The sequence below is a fragment of the Bemisia tabaci genome, chromosome 5, assembly GCF_918797505.1.
Source record: "Bemisia tabaci chromosome 5, PGI_BMITA_v3".
In the NCBI taxonomy this organism is placed as follows: domain Eukaryota; kingdom Metazoa; phylum Arthropoda; class Insecta; order Hemiptera; family Aleyrodidae; genus Bemisia; species Bemisia tabaci.
Window position 1 is genome coordinate 56,980,472 of NC_092797.1, and position 21,435 is coordinate 57,001,906.

Genomic DNA, 21,435 nt, shown 5'->3' on the forward strand with positions numbered 1-21,435 from the left:
CCTACTTGAAAGAGAGAAAGTGCCTTTTTCATTAGTAAAAAAATCATTTTAAGTTGTCAGACATTTTTCATACACTGGAGAGGGGGTATAGTAAGCAGGTAAATGCAACAATACGTCCAAATTGAATAGTTTTATAAAACTCGATGGAGCATTGATTGAAAAAGTGTCTGTTTAATGGTCCCTTTGGAATGAACTGTTACATTTACCCTACTTACTGAAATCTATAAACTCCATTTATTCACAGAAGTTTTTACCATAGATAATAAGATTTAGCAGGGAAGTTGATTCAAGTACATCAGTAGGGTATGATTATCTCTCAAGAGTACCTATTATTAACTAACGGGTCACTGTGAAGCCTCTTCACCCCTTTTCTCTCATCCTCTGAATGAATGGATGATCATTTGAATATGAAAGCAAGGAGGTGTGAACAATGTTAAAATAATTCCAGTTTGTGAGGAAGTAATCTGGCTTTTCTACGGTTTGAAGAGGAGATATTTCTTCACTTCCTGCCCACTCTGTTCCATCTTATTAAACTCAACGGCGGTCCAAAGACGGACGCAAGCATCGCAAGTAAGAAGTATTTTTAAATGAAATTTTTTGGACCTTTTTTGCGCGCTGCAGCGCAAGTCCCGCCTTCCTCAGTGATGCAATATTTCCCAAGCTCTTTACACTGTATTAATATACACATCTTTATGAACAATTTTTTTGGAGGTTGGCAACGTCGGTTAGCTCAGTCACCAATCCAAAATGGCCGCACTGTGTTTATTTTTCGATGAATTTCTGGTCTGACTGCTCAACAATACAACAATTCAACATTAATTTAATTTTTTATCTCTATTCGCTTTAAGTATTCACTCACGCTGCTTACGATATCTTGAAGGCTTTAAATTGTGACCAACTAATTTGGAATCTATGGGTATTATTGTTCAGCAATTGTGCATGGTGCACTCCGCCAATCCTTAGTTGGAAAGGGGGGTTAGTGATTAGTTTTTCTTCTGTCCAGATTTTATCCTCTCCGTCCGAACGTCAAGCAGTCTTACACCTTGTATGAGTAATATTTCCATTATTGCATAACATATCTTCTTGTTTGACATGTGTAATCGCTCCTTTTGTCCCGCGTCATCCTGTCTTCATGTCGCATATGCCCGTCCATTCAGAAATTATCCACTAAAATGTTCTTCGCTTTGAAGCTTCTCATGGTCACTCATCATAGAAGAAAGAAGAAATTACGATCCGTTCATTCAAATACATAATTCATAGGTATGTACGTACAATCCTCATGATAAGATCATCGCCAGGCAATGGGCCTGTTGCAAACTTTTGCTAGAGCAAACATAAGAGTTATTTCTCATGGGAAGTGTCTCAAGAATCACGATGAGCGTATTGGCAAAGTGTAAAATGCTCTCCTTATTTCACAATTTGCATAAGCAATTTGTGTTTTTTCGAGCTTCCCGCCTCAAGAACGATACCAAGGCATAGGTGAACATTTCATTAGAGGAGTTATTCCATCCAACCCCTGCTCATAAGGATACTACGCAATACTCAACATAGCAGACGCCAATCTGCCAAAACATATGTAAGACGGGATGATAATGCTAACCACCTGATAACAATCGGCGTGTCTACATTCTCATTTTTCTCAAGTTGATAGATATCCGCCTTGATTGACTTCGTGCTCTCCTCAACTTGCGCGCGGAAGCGTCGGCTATGTTGAGCAGGGATTGAATGGGACGACTTCTCTAACGGAATGTTCACCTGTACTACAGTATCCTTTTTGAAGCGGGAAACTTAAAAACACGCAAATTTCTAACGCAGGTTGTGAAGTTAGGAGTGCATTTCAGAGTTTGCTGATGCGCTCATCGTAATTTTTGAGACATTATCTATAAGGGACAACTCTTATTTTTGCTCTAGAAAAAGTTTGCAACAGGCCCATTGAGGTGAGCGTCGACTCAGCTATTTGTGCAATCCTTCTTCACCGTCTTTCACCAAAAAACTAGACTTTGCAAATGCCAAAAATCATTTTAGATGTTGTTTTGCATGTGCAAATTTCCTTCAGTGTTGCTGGATGAATATTTGCTTGTTGCATGTTAACCGAAGGCTCACAACAGGTGCCGAGAAGAGAGGCGTGGGAATTACTATGAGTTGTTTCAGGCACACTTTCCTCTGAAGCTTATCAATACCATCCACAAACCATGTGCAAATTCTTTTGGTTACTCCGTTTCTGCCCCCATGCGGTAATGCTGCTCTACAATAGCAGTACTTATGACAGTTATGAAATGACAATCTGTAGTGAAAAATTCATGCTGCTTACAGCTTAAATACCTAATTAATATGTCCTGTATATGATGCTCAATTTTAGTCCTGTGCAGTGGCGAGGCATGAATGATCGAGTATCGCTATTTATTCATTTGGAACTATGGTAAGGAAGTGAATATCAAGGTGTTTGTTGCAAATATCCTACGTATCAATCCTTTTCCATTGGTTTTTTAAAGCGTTTAAGCACAACATTATGGTACCTAGTAGCACTTTATGTAACTTTTCGTTTTGTAAGGTAACCAGTGCTATGAGTTAAAATTAAGTTTTTCATTCAAGGCCAGACAGCTCCAAAAAATTAAATAAATACTTCATTTTGTGTTAATACGAGGTAACAGCTTAATTTTAACTCATAGCACTGGCTACCCTACAAAACAAAAAGCTTTTCCATAGGTTTAAACAGCAAATCAATTGATATACTGAACCGAAAGCAAGCCACGCCACTGGTCCTTTGACAATACTTTATTGAGACTCAGTTCAATCTAGGGAAGAGACAGCTTAGAAACAGAGGACTTGTTATGGCCCTGTTCTAAGATTACATGAATGCCAACTGCTATTTAAATGTTTGAGTGTCACTGTTTCTTCAACTTGTCTCATAATATTTTACATCCATTCGAAACTCTGTTTATATCTTTCACAGATTATGCTGTCAGAATGATAGAAAGTGTATCGAGGAGAGCCTTCGGGAGTTCTCGAGGAACGTACAATGTCCGTGCCTCCGAGCTAGCCCATGATAATCGCAAAAGACTAAAAACAATATCATGCAGTGTTGTTTTCTTAGATGACACCCAGCACACATTTCAAGTTGAGGTGAGTCGGTTGTTATCATTCTCTCAAGACCTCGCAAGAGAACAGTTTCAGATAACCTGTTTTCTCATGAGAAACTTTCCCTGTGACTTTTTCGAGAAAATAAGCTCTGAAAGTTGTTATTCTAATCTCATCAAATTTTGTTCAATAGAGATATGTGTGCCCCTACCAATGCAAGTAAATAGAAGTAATGCCCCTGCATGATAAAAAACAAAAAAAACAAAAAATATCCGAAAGTGACCTTGTAATGAACAGACATTTCCAAAATGGAAACATCTTTTTCAGGATTTTAATTTTACAATTGCTGTGCTGAAGAAGAAAGCTGCAGGATCCTTTAGATGTTGCCGTTTTTCCTTCGATGAAAAACAAATTTACAGGGGACATTATGAATGTTTTTCTTCCAAATTTTCAGACAATTTTATTCACAATTTATCTGAAGTAGGTAAGTATTTAAACATTTCGAGAAAAAATATGCATAACTTTAAGCAGAATACATTTTATACCCGAGGAAATTCGGCAACTCTTGAACGTTCATATGGTGCCGTTCCTTAGCATGGCAGAATAATTATCTTACTTTTTATGGTACCTATCTTTATTTCTGTACCTTTTGGTATAATTTAACTCTATATTCTTACCTTTATAAATTAACACACCTTTTAAATACTCTTTTCAAATTTCATATTTATACATTGTCTCTTAGTTAATTCAAGTATTTGTTTTCTTTTTTTTCCTAGAAACGAGCAAAAGGTAACGTTCTTTTGAATGCAGTTTATCAGCATCTGGAGCTTATTGAAAAAGATTACTTTGGTCTGCAGTATTGTGAAAATGGTGCCATCCCTTCAGTTAGCAATCCAGATAATGTGGTATGACCATGCAACTCTTTCTCACTCTTATTCTAATTTGATTCCATTTTTTCTAGTCTTAATGATGGTTTTATCAATTTCAGAGGTGTAGGAAGCTCCAAGCCCTCTTCCCAATTCAATTGACCTTCCTTCGTCTTTCATTGTAATTCATTCTTTTTGTTTACGCTACTTCAACTTTTGCAAGGAAGATATTAATTAGCCCCCCTCAGTATAAAGATTATTATTGGAATGGGCCTGTTGCAAACTTTTGCTATAGCAAAACTAAGAGTTGTTTCTTATAGAAAATGTCTCAAAAATCACAATGAGCGCATCGGCAAAGTCTGAAATGCACTCACAACTTCACAATCTGCGTAAGAAATTTGCGGTTTTCTGAGCTTCCCGCTTCTAAAACGATACTACGGCACAGGTGAACATTTTGTTAGAGGAGTCGTTCCATCGTCAGCAATACTCATCAGTCATCATGGCCAACGCCAATCTGCCAAAACGCGTGTGATGAAACGAGATAATACCGATTATAAATATTGATTGGCCTTGAACTCTCCTCAAATTACGCGCGGAACTGCGCAAGCGTAGGCCATGATGAATATTGCCGACGATAGCGCAACTCCTCTAACAAAATGTTCACCTGTGCCGTAGTATCGTTTTTGAAGGGGGAAGCTCAAAAAAACGCAAATTTCTTGGGATTTTGCATTTTGTTCTTGGCATAAGATATTGCTACCAATTTATCATGCATTTAAAATTTCCTCCAGGCATATATTTTTAAATAGTTTTTTACTTACTACAATTAATCCCTTTGACTATTTTTCATCTTTTTCAGAGATGGCTAGATCCAACGAAGCCAGTCAAAAAACAGCTCCGAGGTATGTAAAATTTTCTATCTTGTTTTTTTCAGTTCTCTGCTAAGAAAGTCCATTGGACTCAATAGAGATAGAAAACCAAAGACATTGAATAGAGTAGACCGTGCATTCCCTGTCTCTGCCGTGTCAGCTGAGCGAGGCCACTTTGGTGGGACTCCGTAATGGGCGGGCGGGGTGGGAGCTCGCGACTGAGCCCCACGCAGCACAAGCTACCGACTACCGGCAAGCACAAGCCGGCATTGTGCATACTTGGAAAAATCAGTTGATTTTTCCATCAGGATTTTTGCGAATTACTCGTTTCCACTTCTTTTTTCGGCAAAATTTACAAGGACCACATGTTAAGAGCATGAAATTTCCTATTCTTCTGAACTATTTTCGTATCTCTAGAGTCATCATTACTGACTGAGAAAAACGCTTCATAATTGAAAATATGAGGAAAGTGACCTGCGTATCAGACGAATGTTCTTATAACGCGTGCAGCTTGTAGAGATAACGGTGTTGACAAGAAGTAATTTTGTAAAAGGTACCAAAAGGATTTGAAATGAGGTCAATCATATAAATCAAGGGTAAAAATGAGGAATAATGTTATGTATTGTACATAAAAGGGCATTTAAAAGTTACAAGAGAGTTCCTTGAAGCTATTGTCCATCTTGATCTAAGAGAAGGATTTGATGGAAAGCTGAAAAAGAGGAGCAACGATTTTGGCTGTTTCAAAGTACCAAGATTTAAGATTATTCCACTGAAAAAGGTAAGCTCAAGCATTATTATCAAACTAATTTGCGAGTCGCAACTTAATGTTATTTAATCTGCTCAAAAATTTCAAAATCAATGCTTCAGTCACTTGTTTGTGACTGGCGATCGTGGATACTGTTTATTTTCAAAAAGTATGGGTATGCAATGGCTCTTAATTCCTTTGCATTTTTAGGTGGCTCTGTGATTAAGTCGCTGCGCTTGAGAAAGGCACCTCTTTTTAACGATGTTCCAGAATCTATGCCGCTCATATTAGTTTAGTAGAGTGGTTTCTAGGGCTGTGCGAATAGTGAATTTTCCGGAGCGAATACATAATTTAAGTCAATTATTCACAGCTAGGAATAGGAAAACGAATAATTAGAAATGACTTTTTTAATTGTGAAAATTTGCGAATATTAAGTACAAAAGTCGACAAAAAAAATGTGACTAATTTTTAAGAATTTTCCATTAGCTCATACGCCTGCACAGAAAACAATGAAATGCTATGATAGTAGCCTAGGCTGTTAAGAATTTGTTCGAAGATCCCTGGATGCTGGCTTAACTGTACCGAGTTTATCAGAAAGGAACCAACCCACATTTTTGAAAAAAATTGAGTTAAAAATGTTTTTGAGTCCCGCTAGCCGTATATTCTCTCCTGTCAAAAACTGGAAGTCGAAAAACAGAAATTAATCTGTGAAAAGAGAGGTTAAAGTTTACTTAGTACATTGAGCCTTATGCAGGAATAAAACTTCAAACCTCTTTTTCTCAGTTTCAACTTAATGTGGGTTGGTTCCTTTCTGATGAACTCGGTCCAACTGTCCCTGCAGTTACGTATGCATTTTCAGGATTTGAAGGTAACTGCGCGGGCAGTCAAGCTAGTATCGAAGGATCACTAGACACATTTTAGTATTTTATTTTGTTCGCTGTAAATTAAAGTGTGTTTATGAACTTTTTCTTTCAATTTCAGAAATTTCTGTGTCTTTCAATCCTTAATTTGGGCTCTTTGCTTATTCCCCAATCGCAATCGCGCTCGCTGTTCGTAAACTCGGCAAAGTCGGTAAAGATCAAAGGAGATCCGCCGTTCGCGATGTCTCGGGTGGAAGGAAATTCGTTAATTTTGATGGCGCGAATATTTGAAAATTCATTCCTCGTGACGGCGCGAATATTTGAAAATGTCAGTTCAAAAATTCACTATTCGCGACGGCGCGATTATTCGCAATTTGCGAATAGTGCGCGAGGCAGACGAAGCGAATAGTCGGAATTGCGAATATTCGCACAGCCCTAGTGGTTTCTAATGGTAATTTTCCAGGATTTTTTCCACAGAAAATTGCAGAATCATGAAAAATACCTCAGTAGAAATTTCAACGAAAACCATGCATTTCCTTCACTGATGAAATATTAGCAGAGATTTTGAACCACCGCAACCAAGAAGTGCCATTCTTGCACCCAGTGCCTCAATTTTTCTGCACATTGCAGTGCAAAGGATTCTGTGAAATGAGTTTTTATCATGCCCTTACTTTCCTCTATAAAATTAACAAAACCCAGCACTTATGTTATGTTTTCAGCAAAATGCTGAGAGCATTTGCTTAATATTACATTTATCACATATAAATATCACAAACTGAAACAACACTTATTTAAAATCGAAGACACTAAGTTGACTACAATTTTCAACGAGGAACTGCTATTTCTGGCTCATTTTAGAAAGAACAAAATGTGCCATTAGTTCATAATCCGTTGTTGTGTCGTGTATTAGTTTCCTGTGTAGATAGGTATAATAAAACAAATGAACCAAAAATAGTAGTTCCTTAAGGTTAAATGTAGTCAAAGTTTAAAAATTATCATCGGGACATAAACATTCTTGTCTCTTGCCTGGTTCATCAATCTTCACGAATTTGCTCATGTAAGCATACCATAAATTGAGAGTTGTGTGGTGTTTAATCATGAAAACTAAAACACATCTTCACAGAGAAACATTTGATTAAAGAACACATCAGCCGAAAATATTCGCACTAATCAATTAATAAGTAAAAATTTCGGAGCCAAACCGTACCAACCTTGTATAAGCGCATTATTCGTTTACCTCGAGCTGGGGACGGCTGGGGCTCACTACCTTGCCGGTGCCATTTCTGTGTTCCCGCACTCATCGGTCAGAGCAGCATGTGAATGGAAGAGAAGTGGCCACTGCTCAATTTTACAGCGCACGGTCTACTCTATTCACTGTCTTTGCAGAAAATATGCCTGAAAAAGCACATTATTACAGTCATCAAAAATCTGTCTCGCCGATTTTTGTCAGATTTTTGGCAAAGTCTTGTCAGCAATAAAAAAAGAAATAGAATAAAATAAAAATATTAGTCTCTGAACTCTTACAAATAATCCTCAATTTATGTTATGAAGTTAAAAATGAAAACTAAGTATTCATTACAGAAATTTTGAGGAAACAAAAGAAAATTATGTTTAAATCATACCACATAATTGATTCATCGCAGTAAAAATCACGAGAATTGCAAAATTTAGACTAAGAAGTTATTTTATGTTCTACAATGCAACAAACAAGAATACTGTATCAAAGCTATCAATTACCGTACAAAATAAGTTATGCGTCGGTCCCTTTACTCATCTAAACATTGGCAAAACCATGATCTATAGTATAATCATTGATGCATCCTAAACATGGATGCCAAGTTGACTGTCAGCTTTGAGCTGTTGGTTCAGAACTAGTTCAGTGCAGGGCTAACGGCTGAGAGCTGTCACTTAAAGTCTGTGCGCTATACTAATTGAATCAAAGTTTTGTTAAGCATGATCCAGGTTTTGTTTTAGAGGCTCCCCATTATTTTAAGTCAAAAGTGTACAAAAATTGCGTTATTTATATAAATGAAAAAACATTTTGCTTTGTGAAGTCAAGCGTCTACTGTAGCTTTTCTTGTAAATTTCAGGGGGCAGTTTTTATTTCCGAGTGAAATTTTATGTCTCCGATCCGAGCAAACTCCAAGAAGAATACACCCGTTACCATCTTTATTTACAAGTCAGAAAAGATATTATGCAAGGTCGCTTGGTGGTGCCTCCAAACACCGCATGCCTTCTAGCAAGTTACACTGTTCAATGTGAGTATCAGAGCCATGCAGAGTACTCACAAATATCATGCTAATGCATCAACTAAAAATTGTCTCTTTGATCGTCCGTCTGTTTCATCAACAAGAATACTACCTTCAGACATTGCATTACAATGTTCACTGATTTTGAAGAATACTCACATAGTCACATGACACAAGTACTCACACGCATATCAATGGCTAAATTGCAAAATGATGTATCTCTGTTTTTGGCGTTGCAGACTTCCTATCATACTTTAATATTTCTTTGGATAACTACTCAGCCTAATTTCTTGAGAACTTCCTTTATTTTTTTTCTGTAAGCTGAATATTCTGCATAAATTTAAAGCTACAAAATTGGCTTATTTATCTTCAGAAAAACAAAATAGGGGTGGAAATTTTGAAACATTGCAATAGAGATACACACGTAGTTTTGCCCTTGAGCCATGGATATTTGTAGCAACAGAAGTCAATTTATTGCAGTGCCTGCTCCAAAAAACTGCTCTGTAATGGGAGCATTTTTATTGTCATCGACCTTAGAATTTGAGGCAATTTGCTGGTGTATTTGAAGTGTCATATACTGCTCTAAGGCCCCATTACGCCCATTTGAGTGGATTTAGAGAAGTTCCTTGCAGATTTTTATCAATACATTGACAAGAAATGTAGAATGGTTTCCTTACTGGCCTGCACATAGGGTATTAGTGTAGTGTTAAAAACAGCGTAAGAATCTTTCAAGAAAGTTGCCACGAAGTATTGTACAGAACAAGTTTATCTATTTCAATTATTTCTAAAGTATTGATTTCTCATATTTTTTAGCTGAATTGGGTGATTATCACCCTGATGAACATGCACCTGGTTATTTGTCAGAAATGGCGCTGATCCCAAATCAAACTGAGGACATGGAACACAAGATTTGCGAACTTCATAAGCTGCACAAGTATGTTTTGTTTCATTTCACTCTCTTTATTTTTTTCTGTTTAAGCTCATAAGCTTTTCATAGCTTTTTACTGTTGCTATAGCTCCTTCAAATCTAACGAGAGATACTGCAAACAAAAATTTCTCAAATAAGCTAACTTATTTTTTAATTCTGTTGTTTCTTTTTCCTTTTCAGGGGGCAAACTCCGGCAGATGCTGAGTTCAATTTTTTAGACCATGCAAAGCGATTGGATATGTATGGTTTAGATTTACACAAAGCTAAGGTTTGCAATCTTCCTCTTATCCTTTTCTTCTGTTCTTTTTTATTGTGCCCAACGTAATCCAATCTGAAGAAATTTTTGGATAAAATATTCATGGTGCTTGTTAAAGTACATTATTTTTACCCCCTGCTTTCTTACCTACGCCTGATATTCAAAGGAACAATCAGTCCGTAAGAGATAAGCTAAAATTTTAGAAAATAATTTTATTCTCTTAACTTTAATTTCAAAAGCATTTTTGAGATAAAAGACGGGTAATAAATTATCACCTTTCGTCCAAAGTATCACAAACGCCACCATTGTTAAGACACTGCTGCTTGACACCTCTGTATTTCTTTAATTTTCTCTCTAGAAAATGTTGACCTACTTTTACGAAAATTTCAGGGAATATACTTGATAAAATTAGAAATATCTGGTAAAATTTTCAAGTGATTCTGTAAACCATTAAGCAAGTTTGAGAAGTTTGGTTACATATTGCCTCGGCATATATGGCGCCTGTGATACTTCAGTCGAAAGGTGACAAAATAGGAAACTGAAGGTAAGCAGCCTTGCCTCACTTGAAAAGACTGAAAAAACTTTATTTTTAATACTGTGTAGCCTCTCACTGAAGCAGTTAACTGCTGCAGTTTCTCTTTTTTGTCTTGATTATGATTGCGAATTTATCTCAACTTTGTTCCAGGATCAATCAGGCAAAGAGCTACAGCTTGGGGTGACTTCAACAGGCCTAGTTGTTTTTCAAAATAGCGTCAAAATAAACACGTTTTCTTGGTGTAAGATTGTGAAAATATCCTTCAAGCAAAAACAGTTCTTCGTTCAGCTAAAAAGAGAACCAGTATGTTTTTTCTTTTGTTTTCCAAATGTGCTCCAGGGTGTATTTAACATTTTTAAATTTTTTTTTTCAATCAGACGTATTTATGCAAAAAAAAAAAAAAAAAAAAAAAAAAAAAAAAACTCGATGAAATGCAATTTGCAAATATTTCAAAAGGAAGGATCTTCAAGGCAGAGGTACCTTCTTCTATATAATAGGAATTTTCAATAATTCTCTCTAAAAATAAGTTTGAATAATCTGGAAATTCTTCAATCCAATTTTTTAATTATCAAATGATGGAATTATCTGATCAAGGATTGCTGACTTTCTTCAGGTAATCAAAATCTGTAATTTCTTCCTTTTTTTTTTTTTTGCCTGCAGTCGGAGAATTACGATACCCTTTTAGGCTTCAATTTGGAATCATATCGCTCAGCAAAACAGCTTTGGCGAAGTTGTGTCGAACACCATACGTTTTTTCGTCTCCATTCACCGCAACCAAGATCAAAAAATCGGTTCCTGCCACCGCCTTTTCCGCTGGTTGGCTCAAGATTTAGTTATTCAGGAAGGACAGAGTATCAAACTATAGAAGAAGGGAAATCTAGAGGCCTAGAACGCTCTTTCATCAGGTAAGATCTCTCTATTGACAGTCAGATAATTTATTTATTTTGTATTTATTGATAATGTATTTTTGCGTAAATCTACATGTACAAGTAAAATTTAAATTTTAGAGTTCTCAAATATTCCCAAATTACGGTGCTATAAGATGATCGGTCAAAACTCTTAGGAGTAAAATGCGATTGGAAATTTGCAAATTTGAAAACCCAGGTATGTGGTATGTAGTCTCTTTTGAATGGCTACTGTGTCCTTCAAACTACAAAAAAATTTGAGAAAAAAATAAGTCTTTGACAGGAAATACCCTATCTTTGATAAATTAGTAATGCAAAGTTTTTTTCTGTGCAGGTCAAGGAGCAAAAGTAGTACAAGCAGGCTCAGGCAGTCAATGTCCGCAGTCGTGGAGGAGAAACCAAAGCAACTAATTTTGTCTCGTACTCCGAGACCGTACGATAACAAAGTAACATCTTTGGGTGCGCGGGAGCCACGACGAGCGTGGGGTGACACTCCATCACCCCTGCCTCAAGGCTCCGATGACGAAGGAGGGTTCCTGGAAAGAACACTGACTGAAGAACGACAGACGGCTTTCTCGCCGCACCTACCAAACCGTACAGCTCTCACATTTGTGGATGATGACACCGTCGATTTGATCACCGACAGGATGTATATGGACTCAAGTGAGCCAAATTATTGTGATACACATGAAGATAATTTTGTAGTCATCCGAATTCTGCCCGATGAGCAGGGTCGCTTTGGATTCAATGTCAAAGGTTCGTTTGCCTCTCTTTAAACAATTGTTGTATTGTTTTATTTTCCTTATGGTTGCTATGCAGTCCAACTATACATGGGTGTTCTGTGTCCTCAGAGGCTTTTTTGCGTCAGTACAAATCCTGGGTCATCTGAAGACAATGGGCGTATCTAATGATTATTAGCTGATAGCTGAAAAATAATGGAAATGACCTCGGTAGACATTTGGATATTTTCACCTTCCGGCCAAAGTATCACAAGTACCAAGCTGACAAGGAGAATACAGAACGACTTTTTGGGGCTCAGGACTTTTTTGTTTTAAATAAAACAACTCAGCTGTCAAAAAGTAAAACTTTCAACTTTTCAAAAAACAGCTGTTGGCCATTGTTTTTTTCTTGTCTAAATTTGGCTAAGCAATGTAAAACATGTTTATTACAAGCGCCACAAGGCCTCAAAACGGGGTATCACAAGTGATAATGTGAGCGGGTACTTAACTTTTCTCCTTGTATATTGATCTAAACCAGATGATGGAGTGATTTTCAATATGCACTCAAAATTTCAAGTCACTGTTGTATTTAAAACAGCCGTGATTAACTTTTTCTGTCGTTCATTAGTCTTGTAGAGATTGCCATTTAATTGGCACTTGTCATACCTCGGCCGGAAGGTGAAAATATAAGTATGAGAAAAATGGAAATTTAAGAGGCCATAGAGCCTATAATACAAGAGCTACTTGAAGCCTCTCCTAAGGATGAGATGAAGTTTAAACTCAAATTTTGAGAAAATTGTTTTAAAATAAAATCTAGAGCCTCGGGAGATTTTTTCTGGCAAATCGCTATAATAGCTGATTCAATGGTTCCAACATTGAGAGAAAGCTTCAGAATTTTGACTTCTTCTGTACTAAGCCCCTTTTCCTCCGAGTTGTTGCTCTTTTTTTATGAGTGGAAATTCAAAATGAATTTTATTGCTTTGTTCAAGCATTAGTCAAGTTTTGAGTAGTCAATTGTGAATTTTAATGTCTTCAATCTCTGTTGCAGGAGGATCTGACTTGAATATGCCGATTCTAGTCTCCCGCGTAGCCCCAAACACTCCCGCCGATAAATGCTACCCGAAACTGAACGAAGGTGATCAAGTCATAATGATCAATGAGATCGACATCAGCAACATGTCTCACGAGCAGGTTGTGAATCTTATTCGTGCGTCCAGAGATACTTCCATAGGAGAATTGGTTTTAACGGTAATGCTCAGTTATTTTTTCTACTTTTAAAATAACAACGTACAGAGAATTTGAAAGTTTCTGTTCATAAAGAAGGTAACATTTTACAATTGAGTGGAAAACAAGTCTACTGTAAAGAGTCCTTAAATTCATAAATTCAAGGGAATTGCATGAGTATTCTTCAAAGTCATTGAATTTTGTCATCTGGTGTTTTAGTTTACAGCCATTTCAGAAGATTGCTTAGTTCTTCTCGTGCAATTGATACTCAGGAAATATTGAAAAGCGCTGTCTTAAGAATGCTATAATTTTACCTTTTGATGTGCATAGTAAAGAATAAAGATACAGGGAGAAGAAATTGAAGTATCAATGGCATCCTGTAACGCTTCTAACTTTTTTATTGGAAGTTTTCTATTTTACTGATACAACTAAATAAGTCTCGGAAGTTTTTGATTTTGGTTTTGAGAAACTGTTTTGAACCCTGGTTTGTAATTTTCTATTTAAAATATGACTCTCTAAATAATTAAGAAGCGGTGATTTACTTTCCAATCTCTCAAGGAAATCCGGCTGATGATTGGAAAGTGGGCGTTGTCATAGGATACTTTAAAGAAAATCAAACAGTACACATCTGGATGATGGAAAGTTCCAGTTTCCTTACTGCTCAAAATGGACCATTAGATAGGGTACGAATTTCAGCATTCTGATACATGTATCTTAACCAAAATTTTACGTAAAACACGATGCACACAATAAAAATTATCGAAATTAACTCCTTACGAAGATATTTAATGATTCTTGATGCGTGAATTCAAACCACCCGCTCATGAAAACTCAATGCTCTACGTGATTCACATCGCACGCTAAACGTTATCATGACAGTCTCTGCTATATAAAAATCTGGCAACCTCAATCTTGACGCTTTGGCTCAGTTATAGCAAATTGCTAATAGTTTGAACAACACATGGTGGGAAATGAACATTGCTCGATTGAGAAGCTTGCTGAAACCGTTGTAGTGGGCGATTTGATTCACATAGAGCTTTGAGTTTCTTGTGAGCGGGCAGTTCAAATTCCTCGCTACCAATGTGAAATAAAAACGTTAATATCTTCGTTAGGAGTTGGTTTCAATAATTTTCGTTGGGTGAATCGTTTTCTACGTGAAATTCTGGTTAAGGAACATGTATCAGATCGCTTAAATTCGTACCTTGTCTAGTGGTCCGGTCCATTGTTGGTTTCCATGAAGCTCCTGAATGACCCTTCTTGATTTTCAGTGCAACTTGTTTTAGTAAAATCAAATTCTCTGTCCAACAGGTAAAGCCTAATTCTGTCTATGAAGCCGGAGGTCATGATGTTGTGGAAGAACCACCATACCAGTATGTGCCTGACCCATCATTAGGAATCGTCTCGATCAACGGACACAATGCGCTTGAGCAGTCTATGCTTTTATTGGCTGACGGTCTTGCAAGCGGTGCTCTTGTAACGCAATTTGAGAGGTTGTATCGGAGGAAGTCAGGTTTAACAATGAATGTAGCCAGGAAAAATGAGAACGTGAACAAGAATAGGTATCGTGATATCCTGCCGTATGATGCCACTCGAGTGATTCTCAGCGAGTTTGAAGAAGATGATTACATAAATGGAAATTATATCAACATGGAAATACCTGGTTCAGGCATAATTAATAGATATATAGCCACTCAAGGTAACTACTCTTTTCATTTAGTTCTATTCTTACGTCTAATTGTGTGTCTCTCCTAAATCAGTGCTAAAATTTAAAGAACGTGTAGTGTTTCAAACCTCCAGCTCATACCTTGAGAGATTTTTTTTTTAGATGATTTTTATCAAGGGAGTATCGTCTCACATTCATACAAGAAATTTTCAAGGAATATTCTTTGAAAAGCAAAGGAAAATGGATTAAAAGTTTGTGCCCTGCCGTTGATTGGTCATCGTTTAAAATTAAAAATAAAATCTGATGGAAAATTTGCAGTATCTCAAACTTCGGTATGTTTTTCTAGTTTTGCCACCGGAATATATACTCATCATTGCAGTAGGTTTACCAGTCTGGAAGAGCAGAAAAACTGAGGAAACATAAAAAAATCTCTGAATATTTTTTCTCTCAAAATTAAATATCTCATTACTTACATTATTTTTATACTACATTATTTCTGAAAGAACTGGTCAAAATACCTTTTACAGATGACTTTTCATGATTTTTAATTTGGATCCTAAGTAAGTAGCACAATATGTTCTATTCGACAGGTCCGTTGAGTAGCACAATAGGAGATTTCTGGAGAATGGTTTCGAAAGTAGGAAGCGGCCTAGTCGTTATGCTCACTCCTCTGACGGAGAGGGGTAGAGTGAAATGCCACCGATATTGGCCACCTTTAGGCGAAAGTCTATCACTCCCACCGACGTCGCTAGTCGTGACCACTACCAAAGAGCAGAGCACGGATGACGGCTCTTGCGTTTTTCGAGAATTCAAACTCAAAGACCTACAAGTAAGTGATAGCCTCGAATACAATCAGTTGAAATGCATTCAAAACTCTCAATAGGGAACAACTTTTTGCGCTTATTTCAGAGAAAAATTATCTGCCCTTGATTTCCCCAAACGGAGAGATCAGAGATTACACTTTTTCACAAGTTTCTGACTCTCTGAGTTTTTCGTCATTTTTTTCTAAGCCACTACTAAGTATCATAGAAATTTAAAATTAGTTCTTGTGTTTGCTGCAAAGAATTCAGTTCATAATGATCAGCGCCCAATAGAAATTACAATGTTTTCCATCAAGTGATCTCATTGGTTGAAGGCTTTCAATATTAGGCGTTATTGTCTGAGTTTTTATACTACCCGATCCTGATTTGCTTGTTAAATTTCCTACTGCATTCATAATATGCTGTAAACTGTGAACCGTAGATGAGAGGAAGTCACTCTATCGATTCTTTAATATTTCAAGGTCCTTTCAATATAAATCCTAAATTAGATGCTCCTTTTATTATTTTCATACGTTTTGCCCCTCTCACGGTAAAATTTGGTCCAACAAATGCTCCTCTGAGTAAAGGAATCAGGAGCTAATTCTGAGTATGTATTGTATTTTTTTTTTTTTTTTTTTTACTTTAGAGGAGTATGAAAAAGAGAATCTCATTTTCAAATTCAAATTCTCAATGATGAGGAACATCATTTATTTTTTCGAAGAAATATTATTGAAATCCTAGTTCAGTTGTGTGTTATTTTGGAGCCCCACTTTTGAGTACTGAAATTCTCAATCCAGAGATCAACTTTCTTTTTTGGTGCCGTGAAATGCAGGAAAACAAACATTTAAGTCTCGCAAGCCCTTTTTTTTAATTCAACTTTGCATCTTCGCATTTTGTGCCAAAATTTATGTATAAAAGGGAGTTGTGGAGCAAACAGTTCATATGAAGCTCCATGACGATCAGAATCTGCGAAATTAAAGCAAATGCGAATTTGTTGTTGATCTTGTAAAATAGTTAGCAATAAATTAAAGTTTTTTTAAAATAAAATAAAAAAAAAAAAAAAAATTCCGCTGAAGCATTCTATTAAACTTTAGACTAACTAACTTACATAAATCGCATTTTGTGCGTGAATGAACATTAAAGGAAATATATTTTACACTATATCACGTGATTTTTTTAGTCCGCACAGTTTATTATATTATTGGATGCCTTCTGGCATTTTTGTTTCATGATTTGTCAACTTGATTTTATTACTGAAGATGGGTGGAAGCCTGAAATGCAGTGATAATTGAATAAACTGCATCAACCAAAAAATCGCATCTTATGGTGTAGAATTGTAGATGATGCTTTTTTTAATTTTTTTTTTTTGTGAATAACTCCTCTCACTAAGGACATTCAAGTATATACACTTTGCTGGAAGCAAGAACCCTGTTCTGTTATAATTTCGCTCTGATGACTCAAAGAGTTCAGCTCAAATCACTCATGAGCCCTGGGAAGTATGGAGTTGTACGGAAGATAAGGCTCGCAGTTCAGCCTCATATCAGTGATGCATGTTTAGAGGAATAAAGGTTCCTAAATTTGAATTATTATTTTGCAGACTGAAGAGGAACGAGATATCAGTCATATGCAGTATCTATCCTGGCCGGACCATGGGGTGCCGGGAGATGTGGTACGGTTTCTGTCATTCACAGCAGAGGTACGCGCTCTCCGCGCCGGCATGGTCGAGCCTGCCATCGTCCACTGTTCAGCCGGCATTGGTAGAACAGGCGTTTTAATTTTAATGGAAACAGCAATGTGCCTTGTCGAAGCAAACCAACCTGTCTACCCTCTAGATATTGTTCGCCAGATGCGTGATCAACGTGCAATGATGGTTCAGACACCGGTAAGATCCTTGTTTTCTTTGAAAACCTTACTTAGAAGTAACTCAGAAGTATAATGGATCACCATACGTAGGATTAAAAATCGAAAACCACCACAATTTTGTTGTCCTCAGATGATTCTTCCTTGCAATAGAAAATATTCCGTTACAAATGCTTTGGTTTAGCAGTTTTGTTGGCTCAATTCTACTAAATCTTTTGAGGAAGAGCATGTAGCACGAGGGTCGTCCAGAAAGTAAGTTTACCTATTCAATATCTCCCAAACTGAGATAGACAGAAATTTTGTAAAAAAACTATGACAAGACACTACTCTGAGCTATCTAATGCGCTATAAATTTTTAAATTTGGTTTCATAAAACTCTAGAAAATTGGGCTTTTTAAACCCATCTCCTCTCTGAACAGGTCCAAAATTTCAAGGAACATTATCCGCAAGTGAGCTGCTATGTCCATTGCTTATGACCAAAATTTGACTTAGAGGTGGTTGAAAAAAATGTAAAACATGAGTGAGGACATTTCTCAACTATGAAATAATAGGATTAACCAAGTTTACTTCAATATCAGTTGTATTCAAGCAAAATTTTACTGAATTGTCAAAGTTAAGTCTCACTTGCTGACTGAATCGTTCATAAGACTATCACTATCAAACTATCCCGCCCATTCTCGAAAAAATTTTGTCAAGGATGCATCATCTAGAAAATTATGCAGCTTTTACAATTTCTTTCCTGAAAATGTACCCAAAATTGAGCAGCTAGGGTCACTTTTCTTGGCGCGTGAATGCATAATAGAGCTCAGTTCACACACCGAAACCAAATTCAGCGCTACAACTCCACGATTTCGTCGAATTAAGCTAAATTTCCATGCATTGCAGTCCAAATCCACCAGTGATCGATGTGAACACAATCAATCTTGCATTTTTCTAGTTGAGGATTGTCCTCACTCATGTTTTACATTTTTTTTAACCACCTTGAAGTCACTTTTTTTGTCACAAGCGATAGACGTAGCAGCTCACTTGCCGAAAAGGCTCCTTGAAATTTCAGACCCTTACAGAAAGGAGGTTGGTTCAGAAAAACCCTATTTTCTAGAGTTCTATAAAATTAAATTCAAAAATTTATAGCTCATTAGAAAGCTAAGGATAGTGGCTTTTAAAAGTTATTTTACACAAATTCTCTATCTGTATTAGTTCAGGAGGTATTGAATAGGTAAAATTACTTTCTGGATGACCCACGATAATTGCCTATCTCATTTTTTTGCACTATAATTGTGATCAGAAAGGGATAAGTAGACCAAATCGGAGGTCAAGCATTAAAATATATGATTTTTCTTTATATTCAATTTGCATTTTCCATACTTTCTTCCAAAAAAAATGTTACTTGAGTCAAATTTAGGTCTCAACCAGTTTTAGTCACTTTTACGGTGAGATTATTTTCATGTCATGCTGAATTTTTTTTGATAAGTTCGCAAGTACTTTGTTTTAAAAGAGGAAAACAAAAAAATTGTCCATGAAATACCACTCAGGTCATTTCTTGTACGTTTTAGTTTGTTTTGTTCGATGGCTAATTTGACCCACGTTGGCTGTGGTTTTATTAAGAGCAATAAGTTTCAATTGACTGCTCTTGACAAAATCTCGATTTGTGTCCTGAGTTGAAATATGAAATGAAACTTGTGTTATGATGGTTTGAAGTTAGCAGTCCAAAAAAATGTAATTCCAAGAAAAACCTGTTTAAGTTTTAATTTGCTGTGTTCAGGACTTAGAATCGGTGACTAATGCTTTTTCATGCCCTCAACTGAAGTAAAAATGAATAGAATGGGCCTGTTGCAAACTTTTGCTGGAGCAAAACTAAGAGTTGTTCCATACAGATAATGTCTCAAAAATCACAATGAGCGCATCGGCAAACTCTGAAATGCACTCCTAACTTCACAATCTGCGTAAGAAATTTGCGTTTTTTTAAGCTTCCCCCTTCTAAAAGAATACCACGGCACAGGTGAACATGTCGTTAGAGGAGTCATTCCATTCCATCCCTGCTCAACATGGCCGACGCTTCTGCGTGCAAGTTGAGGATAGCACGAGATCAATCAAGGCGGACATCTATCAACGCGAGAAAAATGTGAATGGTAACACACACATCGTTTTTAGATGGTTAGAATCATCGCCCCAACACATGCGTTTTGGCGGATTCACGTTGGCTGTGTTGAATATTACGTAGTATCCTTGTGAGCAAGGGTTGGATGGAATGACTCCTCTAACAAAATGTTCATCTGTGCTGTGGTATTGTTTTTGAGGCAGGAAGCTCGAAAAAACGCAATTTTTTATGCACATCATGAAGTAAGGAGTGCATTCCAGACTTAGCCGATGCGCTCATCGTGATTTTTGAGACATTTTCTATAAGTAACGACTCTTTATTTTTATTCTAGCAAAAGTTTGCAACAGGCCCCTTATTTTCAACTTGTTTTTTTGGGACTTTTAAGTGCGTCTTTTATTGGATTCTCTGACAGAGTGTCCACACTCTTGGTAGGAAAACATTCCTTGATTTTCACAAAGACAATTTGCATTTGTAGAACTGAAAATGAATAATTATTTTCTGCATTACTTTCGAAGCAAATGACAGACACATGTGAACCTTTTCCCCTCAGGTATTAATCATTAATTTAACTAAAATTGCATTATCTTATTGAAAATTGATAAATTATTTCTCTGTTCAGAGTATAACTTAGAGCATCGAACCAAGACGCAGATTGATTGTTTGGGCAGCACTAGTGTTTTCCTTTCCAGATTTCAAGTCTTAAGTTTTTTCAAAATTCCAGTCTCTTTCATCAAGTTCTTTGACTTTTCCCCGATTTTCCTGACCTGATAAAATTCCCTGATATTCCCCGGTTTTTCTGGTTTTCCAGACTTGGATACACCCTGCCTCATCTTGATTGTTTAAAGCGGGTTGACAAAAAAACCTTCTCCTGAGCGAGTTGGCTCTGAACACGAAGTAAGATCCTTTCTTAGTAGATGTCGACTTACTTAAGATGTAATGAAGGAGGAGAACATGAGAAATGTAGAATTTATAACAAAGATGATGAGTAATGCTATTTTTAATCTCGGATTTTTTCTCTTTCTCTTTTTTTTCAGAATCAGTACAGGTTTGTTTGCGGTTGTGTTCATCATGCCTACGTAGAAGGAATCGTGAAACCCTTGCCTGAATTCTGTCAGTGACAGAAGTCCCATATCGCACGCCTTCCTTCCATCCAAACTCAATTCCGTTCAATTTTATCATCCCTCCTGATATGTTTAGTACCTACATAGGGAACATTATCGTGTTTGCACCAAGCTAATGAACAAAGTGATTTTATTGTATCAATTTTATAGTTTTTCATGTATCTTGAAATTTTATCATTGCTAGTTGTGTTATTTATTTCTTGTATAGTTTGTCCTTTTTTAAAGAATTTATTTATGATCCTTAAAATCTGTCAAATCTAGGAATCAAATCAAAAATTGAATTAAAAATGTTTCAGTGAAAAGAAACTGGTATTCCAGATTTTTTCTGTCCAAGTTCCCTCAGGCTCAGCCAAAAAGATGTGTACTTCAGTCATGAAGTAACTCTCCTATTTTTGTTTTCAGAAACTAAAAGTTAAAGAAATTGCATATGTATTCTACGTGAAATCTTACTCGAAACAGCAACCTGTGAGCAGAAAATCAGCTATCGACAGCATGAGGAATTTTTTCTTTAATGTCGGAGACTTGGGCTAAAAGTTTTGCTTATTGAGCCTTGCAGGAGAAGAGAATTTTCAACTTCTTATTCTTCGTTTCAATTTTAAGATTTAAGTAGCGCAGTTCCTTTGTGTTAAAATTAGTTTGATCAAAGGATGTATACATTTATT

General features: G+C 36.5%; 1 protein-coding gene across 2 annotated transcripts; it reads left to right on the plus strand.

The window, feature by feature from the left end:
- Nucleotides 1-277: 277 nt before the first annotated feature.
- Ptpmeg (protein tyrosine phosphatase Meg) lies at nt 278-21,079 on the plus strand. 2 transcript variants are annotated; one of them, XM_072301008.1, is made up of 15 exons: nt 278-570; nt 2,954-3,123; nt 3,855-3,983; nt 4,801-4,843; nt 8,506-8,673; nt 9,478-9,598; nt 9,773-9,860; nt 10,534-10,686; nt 11,044-11,288; nt 11,623-12,044; nt 13,056-13,255; nt 14,540-14,927; nt 15,485-15,723; nt 17,292-17,576; nt 20,687-21,079. In XM_072301008.1, exons 2-15 carry the CDS (start codon nt 2,968-2,970, stop codon nt 20,768-20,770), a joined length of 2,721 nt encoding a protein of 906 aa, XP_072157109.1. In that variant the 5' UTR covers nt 278-570; nt 2,954-2,967; the 3' UTR covers nt 20,771-21,079. The 2 variants fall into 2 exon arrangements, with proteins under 2 accessions (XP_072157109.1, XP_018897637.2); XM_019042092.2 differs by lacking the exon at nt 278-570 and adding an exon at nt 719-1,260.
- Nucleotides 21,080-21,435: the final 356 nt, after the last annotated feature.

Excerpts from the sequence above, each read along its gene's own strand:
- Ptpmeg (XM_072301008.1), top strand. The coding sequence starts at position 2,968 with ATGATAGAAAGTGTATCGAGGAGAGCCTTCGGGAGTTCTCGAGGAACG. Across the intron at positions 3,124-3,854 it reads AGCACACATTTCAAGTTGAG|AAACGAGCAAAAGGTAACGT; the intron begins GTGAGTCGGTTG and ends TTTTTTTCCTAG. Across the intron at positions 14,928-15,484 it reads TAGATATATAGCCACTCAAG|GTCCGTTGAGTAGCACAATA; the intron begins GTAACTACTCTT and ends TCTATTCGACAG.